The sequence below is a fragment of the Colias eurytheme genome, chromosome 19, assembly GCF_061535395.1.
Source record: "Colias eurytheme isolate Ceu_HAF_F1 chromosome 19, ilColEury1 Martin Lab GWU primary, whole genome shotgun sequence".
Taxonomy (NCBI): Eukaryota; Metazoa; Arthropoda; class Insecta; order Lepidoptera; family Pieridae; genus Colias; species Colias eurytheme.
In genome coordinates, this window is record NC_142998.1 from 2176906 (window position 1) to 2184249 (window position 7344).

Consider the following 7344-nt stretch of genomic DNA (forward strand, 5'->3'; position numbering starts at 1 on the left):
GAAAAGCTTGGAGTTTTAAATTACTCCATAGCTTATTATACTTTGTACTTCCAAGGTTAATTTAGTTGTTTTTTTTATATTTCCAACAACAATATTGAAAGGAACAAATAACAAACAACGCAATCATTATCAAGTCTTGCGAAAAGAAAATCCATTGTTGTTTTCTTAGAAAGATGCAGACAACAACTATGATACATCAACGTTTTTAAGGGGAGTAATTGATCCCGGAAAACTGCGGCTTATATTTATCCTTGAAAACCAAACAAACCAGAATAACTCGAATCCAGCTTGTTATAGTTCCCGGGTAAACAAGGCAGAACTTAAAGTAAATTTGCAGTCAGTGATTTCACTATAAGTTTATATTATTATGCCAAAAAGAGCCTTGCGGTGAGGAATAACAACTTCAAGTAAGACTACATTCATGCATTTTGAAAGATTTGTCAATACAATGTGGGCTATTTATTCTGTTCTGAGAATATTAATTATACTTCAAGTATTTTGTTCTGAGAATTGACACTTCATTAACTTATTTGCACATTATATACGTTACCACTTTCCGTATCATTTAAGGAATAAATTTTGATAAAAGCATATTTTAGGACATGTAATATAATAATAATGTGTATGAAATAACAATTTAAAAGCTATGATAACTCGCAGCGAGCGTGTTAGATTATAAACTAAGAAGCCACATAGTTAGTGCAAAATAAATAGTTTATAGATTACTAGCTTTCCACTCGCAGCTTCGCCCGCGCAGTCAAAGAAAAACCCGTATAGTTCCCGTTCCCGTGGGATTTCCGGGATAAAACCTATCCTATTTCCAGGGATAAAAAATAGCCTATGTCCTTTCTCGGGTATCAAAATATCTCTATACCAAGTTTCATGCAAATTTGTTAAGTAGTGAAGGCGTGATTGAGTAACAGACAGACAGACAGAGTTACTTTCGCATTTATAATATTAGTATGGATTACAATATGTATGTAACGTGTATGTCACGGTCTTTACATGTATTTCCGTCTGCAAATAAGTTATTTTTATGGGCATGACTTGTAATTTTGAATAACTTTTACTTCAATTTGTCAGTAAATTGAAAAACTTCATTTCTAAAAATTGGTCTCTTTAACGCTGGGTCTATCTGCTCAAAACAAGATGAATTTCAAGTTGCATTCGAAAAACATAAGCCTGATATTTTAGCTATAAATGAGACATGGCTTCATTCTGGTCAAGACGGTTGCATTCCACGCATACCCAATTATACGTTTCGCCATATACCACGTCCTCCGGGTGCTCGCTCGCGAGGAGGTGGTGTGGGTTTTTTCATCAGACGTGACATGTCAGTTCGTACTTGTTCCCATCCGACCACCTATCCCTCAGTTGAGCAATTTTGGATTACAACCAATATCAACTGCAACAAAATCTTAATAGGTACAGCTTATCGACCGCCCTGGCAAAATGTTGATCTGTTTTTCGATTCCCTCACAGAATCAGTTTCTTTCTTTTCAGATTATGATTTTATTATCCTACTTGGTGACTTCAACATAAATACTTTAAATGAGAAGGATAATAAATGTAATAGACTTGCTGAATTCCTTCAGTGTTGTGGTCTAGTAAACCACATTAATGAACCTACTCATTTCACATCTCATAGTGAATCATTAATTGATTTGCTATGCACCAATATGAATGTTACCTCCACTGCTGTACATCACATACCGGAACTTGGTGGCCATGCTATGATTTTCGCTGATTTCAAAATAAAAAAACCCAAACCTATTACTAAATTTTTAAGTTACCGACCCTTAAAAGATATAAATTGTGAAGCTTTCAATGCTGACCTTATTTCTATTCCATGGGACGATATTTGTCGCATAAAAAACGTCGACGATATGGTGAATACCTTTAATTCTAGTGTTTTGTCATTATTCGATAAACACGCTACTGTAAAGACTATTTCTGTTAAAGAGAGGCAAACTCCGTGGTTGACATCTAATCTTCGTCTAATGATGTCGGTTCGCGATGAAGCTCATTTGAAATATCGTAATAGTAAATCAACTGAAGACAAATTGTATTATAAATCGCTAAAAACTTTTGTAAACGTATGTATGTATCAAGAAAAGTTGGCTTTTTATGATACTCACATTAATGCTCATATTCAGAATCCAAAGGTTTTATGGAAAAATTTAAAAAGTAAGGTTATACCCAGTTTTAATAACTGTACGGATCTACCTGATCATCTCGCTGACCCAAATGCTATTAATACCCACTTTCTTAATATACCTGGTACCGGTGATGCAGATGTAAGCCCACTAAACTACTTCAAAAGCCACAAGTTTTGTCAAAATACTTTTAGGTTTAGTACTATCAATGAAAATATTGTAGGTAAACTTATAGTTTCTATTAAATCAAATGCGCGGGGCTCAGATCACAGGGGCAGAGATCCAGAGACATGATTTTGCTCACTTTGCCATCTACACTAAAAGTAATAACATCTATTATAAATAAATCCCTGGAAACGTCAATTTTCCCATCACAGTGGAAATTGGCTCTTGTTCGCCCACTTCCTAAATCCAATAATCCCACAGACCTTAAAGATCTTAGGCCTATTAGTATTCTCCCGTATCTTTCCAAATTATTGGAAAAAATTGTATATAATCAGGTGGTTGAGTACTGTGAAAATAATAACATATTACCGGAACTCCAATCTGGCTTCAGAAAGTCTCGTAGTACTAGTACCGCTTTGCTGAAGGTAGTTGATGATATCCTGTCTACCCAGGATAGTGGCAGCGCATCTATTCTTACACTCCTAGACTTTTCGCGTGCTTTTGACTCTCTAAATTTAACCCTCCTTACTAGTAAACTTTCCTATTATGGTTTTAGTGACTCGTCGGTTCAGTGGTTCGATAGTTACCTCAATCATCGCGCCCAGAAGGTTGTCGTCACAAAAAATGATGGTACATCTTCTTTTTCCTCGGTACTCCCAGTTACCCGCGGAGTTCCACAAGGTTCGATTCTTGGGCCCCTTCTCTTCACCATCTACGCCGCGGACATAACTGGGTGTATTAAATATTCAAACTATCACCTTTACGCGGATGATTTACAGGTATATGCGCCAATAAGTCGTGTTAATGCCTCGGAGTGCTTAAATGGGTTGTCGCAGGACTTGGATCGCGTATCTACATGGGCTTCTAAGAACTCACTGATATTAAACCCCAACAAGTCCAAATTTATGGTAATTGGTTCGAAGCGGCAGGTGAGATCAATCAAAGATTTGAGTTTATCTGTATGTATAGACAATATTCCAATCGTTGAGGTGGATGAGGCTAAAAATTTAGGGCTACTTTTTGACAATAATCTTAATTTCGAAAGCCATGTGCTGGACATTGTTCGTAATTGTTTTTATCGTTTGAAAGTGATTTATAAACTGCGTCCTTTCATAACTACTGACCTTCGATTACTTTTATGTGAATCAATTGTGCTTTCCAAACTAAATTATTGTATAAATACTTACGGGCCATGCCTTCTTCAGCGATCACAACATTTGATTCAGAGAATTCAGAATGCTTGCATTAGATATTGTTTTAATGTCCCACCTAGATCTCACATCACACCTTTCCTAAACTCAGCAAATATTCTAAATATGAAAGGTAGACAAAAACTATTTATGGCTTGCTTTCTGTTCGACCTCTTGAAGACCAAACGCCCAGCTTACTTATTTGAGAAGCTTATGTGGCGAAAAGATGGTGGTCGTAACCCAGTAAGACTCGGAACCAACATTTTCTCTGTACCAAAACACAGAACTATGGCCTTCCGCGGCAGTTTCAAGTACTGTGCAACAAAATGTTGGAACGACATTCCTCCACCCATGCGCAACATTTGTAGCAAATTAAGATTTAAAACTGTTTATAGGGACCACCTTTTAGGTATCCAAAAATCTAATCAATAATTTTTCTAATTTATCTATTTATTTTCCTCATTTGCACAGTCCTGTTTCTGCCGTGAACCTATAGTATCGTGTTATCTATTTTTGATATTGTGTATTGCTATTTATTGATATTACCTATATACCTTCTAATATTATTCCATTATTTTTCCTTTATTTCCTTATATTTTTAACTTTATTTATTAATTGTTTATTTATTTAAGTTTATTTATTTTTCTGCCCTCTAGAGGCTTTGGCAGAATATCAGCGTCGGGGTTTTTCAATCCCGACATTCATGCTGAGCCAAGGCCTGTTTGTAGAACACTGTGCACATTAAATGTATCCGTTTCTTTTAATATACCGTGTGTTTTTGTTTCTGTTAATTGATTTTATGTTTTGTGTTTATATTATGTACCTATATTTTTTGTGTTCTATGAATAAACGAGTTATCTATCTATCTATCTATCTAAATGTTTAATTCTATTCTAATATATTGAAAGTCCATAGTCTTGTGTTAAGAGGAGATCGTGTGATGCGAATTTTATTTTTCATTGTACGTACTTCCTAACATGAGAAGGGTATAATCCTAAGGACACATGAGAATAAGATGGAAATCCAAGCTGTAAGTGAAACGTTGAAAGCGATTTAAATAAATTAAAAAAATTAAATCTTCGTTTTATGATAAAATTCAAAGCATCTCAGATAATATTTGAAATCTATACAGCGCAATGGGATTATAGAGAAAGAGATTTAAGAAAAAATGGCAAATATTTTGAATTCTATCTCAATACTCATTTATTATTAAAATTATTTGTTATAATTTATATTTTAAGCTAAATTCAAGTGACTCTTTCTTTAGTATAACCACTGTCATTGGTCAAATTTTCTTTGTACTTATATCAAAATAAGGAAAGTAAGTAGGCACCAAACCACGCTAAAAACAAAAAAAAATACATATCAGAAACCATATAATTAACCAAACCACAATACAAATTAATAAACACACATTCACCAAATTCACACAAAAATGATCTCAAAATATTTCCACACACGCCACTTATCATGTAATCTTACAGGGATTTGTACAAAGCCTGAATCTTATTTCTGACGACTTATCAGTAACACTTTATGGCGAACAAGGGATACTACGCATTATATGTCTACCTAATATGAAAAAAAATAGGTCTGATATATGTGGTTGTAGTTTATCGAGAATTGACATTAGGATGAAAAATTGTAGAGATAAAGTCTACAAGTTGTAGTAGTCGGTAGTAATAATATTATACTAGTCGTGACATATTTTGAATTATATTATCATCGATTGAAACGAATAGTATTGGTATTTTAAGAGTGAAAATATTTTCTTAAATTAAATGCAAGCAAGCTAGAGATTTACACCTTTTAAATGCATTATATTCCCTATCTGTAAGGACAGATTTAATTAAAAATAATTATATTTTTATTCATCGAAAGTATTAGTTAAGTAACTATACTAAAATTGATAAATATACATCAAAATGAAGTTACACACGCAAAATTAGAAGTCCTTTTAACACGTCTTGTTAATGACTTTCAGGAAGTAGCATATCACATAATACTTGTTACTTTAATGAATCATCTATTTACCCTATATCTAAAACCGTTTACAAACTTAAACCATTTCGACGTCCCCTAACCACGTACACATAATTTGGGTACAACAAAAAACATTACCAAACTTTCACTTTGCGAGGTTCATAAGAAAATTGATAAATTGGATTGCGTGCCCTATCTCAATACTTTTATGGGTTATTCGTATTCAGCAGGGATCGAAGCAATACAGATGAATGTCGATGCTCGTTTAGAATATAAAATATAGTAAAAACAACGTCATCTGCCTTTAGGAGGGATCAACAGTGATGTGAATGATGCATGATATGGGTTTTGATTCCATGGCATTTTTCAGAAAACAGTTCAAACCTAGAACGAAACTACATACAAAAACATTTCAATTTTATCATAATATGTGTTACTTTTCTTGCAATAAAAGCCTTCATTCGTTAAATTCCCATATCCCTACAACTGCAAGCATCCGTATACGAACTTCAACCTATATTTTTACCGTAACCACTTAATCAAAGGCATGGTCAGTGACGATTAATTTAAGCGGTCGCGCTTGGCTTAGCGGCCCACAAGCGGCTTTGTGGTTTCGTATGACACATGTTGGATAAACATTGTGCTTGGTATTCATATATTGGTTCTTTAGCGTCTTTGGGTTAAGTTATTGACCACTGAATTATGTCTGGTGGATTTAGTATGTGTTATTTTATACTAGCAGTACGTTCTGGCTCTGTCCGGGTTGTTTTTGAATAAAAAAATAATAGCATGTAGTAATTATAATGTAGCTTTCTGATGGCGAATGATTTTTTTAATTGATTCAACAGTTTTCAAACCTTAAAACAAACTCCATCAAAACTTTGCTCTTTATAATATAAGTGTAGATAATGTTGCAGTATATTATAATATTAACCCTTTTTTCACTGGTCATGAACTACTCTACTGCTCCGATTTCGACTATTTTATCATGTAAAATCACACACAGGCGCAAATATATTACAATGTCAGGATAAGGTTCTTACATACTTAGTTCTAAGAAAAAAAAACGGAAAAATTTCCCGCCTTTCAGTTCGCACAAAGACAGACCGATGTCTGTTGGGTCAGCTACAAAAATATTTACTTCTATTATACTTTATTCAGTAAGAAATTGGCTACTACTCGTGTTTAATAATTTTAATTCGTGGTTTATCAATCTATTTGTAGTTATACTGATTATAAATAAAAGGTAAAAAAATTATTGTACCTATATTATTAAACTGTACTGTCTCTTCTTATTAAAAACATTGGTATTATGTATGGTTACGTAACGATAAGGTTCTTTTTTTTTTCTTTAATTCCATAAAGACCGTCTCGGTGTGCTACTGATATTATGTGTAAAATATCATCTATCGATTTACCTATCAAATTATTACAGAATTTAAAAAATATACCGCGCTGCTTTCGCTCTGATGTTTAACAATTTTCACCTCTAACACATGTACATAGACTTCAATTTTGTTAATCATCAACATTAAGACTTCAAACGGTATCCATGTTTGTTATTATATTGGCTTTAATATAATTAATTAGCGCTTTGGCTCATTGCGCTATTCGGTTGGATAGTGAGTTGATTAATTCACAAGGACCTGTATCTTACTGAGGTGTACCGTTGATTTAATTATAATTGGCTTGTGGTTTGTATTAATTTTTCGAAAACACAACAGTTGGAGTGAAATTCGTTGGCTCGATTTATAGAATGTTCTAGAACATTCGAGATTTGAGAATGTTCGATCTGCTTGGCACGTGTCGCTTACCATTGGGAGAGGAATCTTAGAACTTCAGAGGTGCCA

General features: G+C 33.8%; 1 protein-coding gene across 1 annotated transcript; it reads left to right on the plus strand.

The window, feature by feature from the left end:
• The first annotated feature begins 1200 nt into the window (after positions 1-1200).
• Positions 1201-3943, plus strand: LOC149900013 (uncharacterized). Its single transcript, XM_090113387.1, has 4 exons — positions 1201-1333; positions 1504-2297; positions 2657-3250; positions 3527-3943. Exons 1-4 carry the CDS (start codon positions 1201-1203, stop codon positions 3941-3943), a joined length of 1938 nt encoding a protein of 645 aa, XP_089969513.1.
• The last annotated feature ends 3401 nt before the right edge of the window (positions 3944-7344 follow it).

Coding starts and splice junctions, on each gene's coding strand:
- LOC149900013 (XM_090113387.1), top strand. CDS start 1,201: ATGAGACATGGCTTCATTCTGGTCAAGACGGTTGCATTCCACGCATAC. Junction 1,334..1,503: donor TTTTTCATCAGACGTGACAT/GTCAGTTCGTAC, acceptor CTTTCTTTTCAG/ATTATGATTTTATTATCCTA. Junction 3,251..3,526: donor TAATTGGTTCGAAGCGGCAG/GTGAGATCAATC, acceptor TGCCTTCTTCAG/CGATCACAACATTTGATTCA.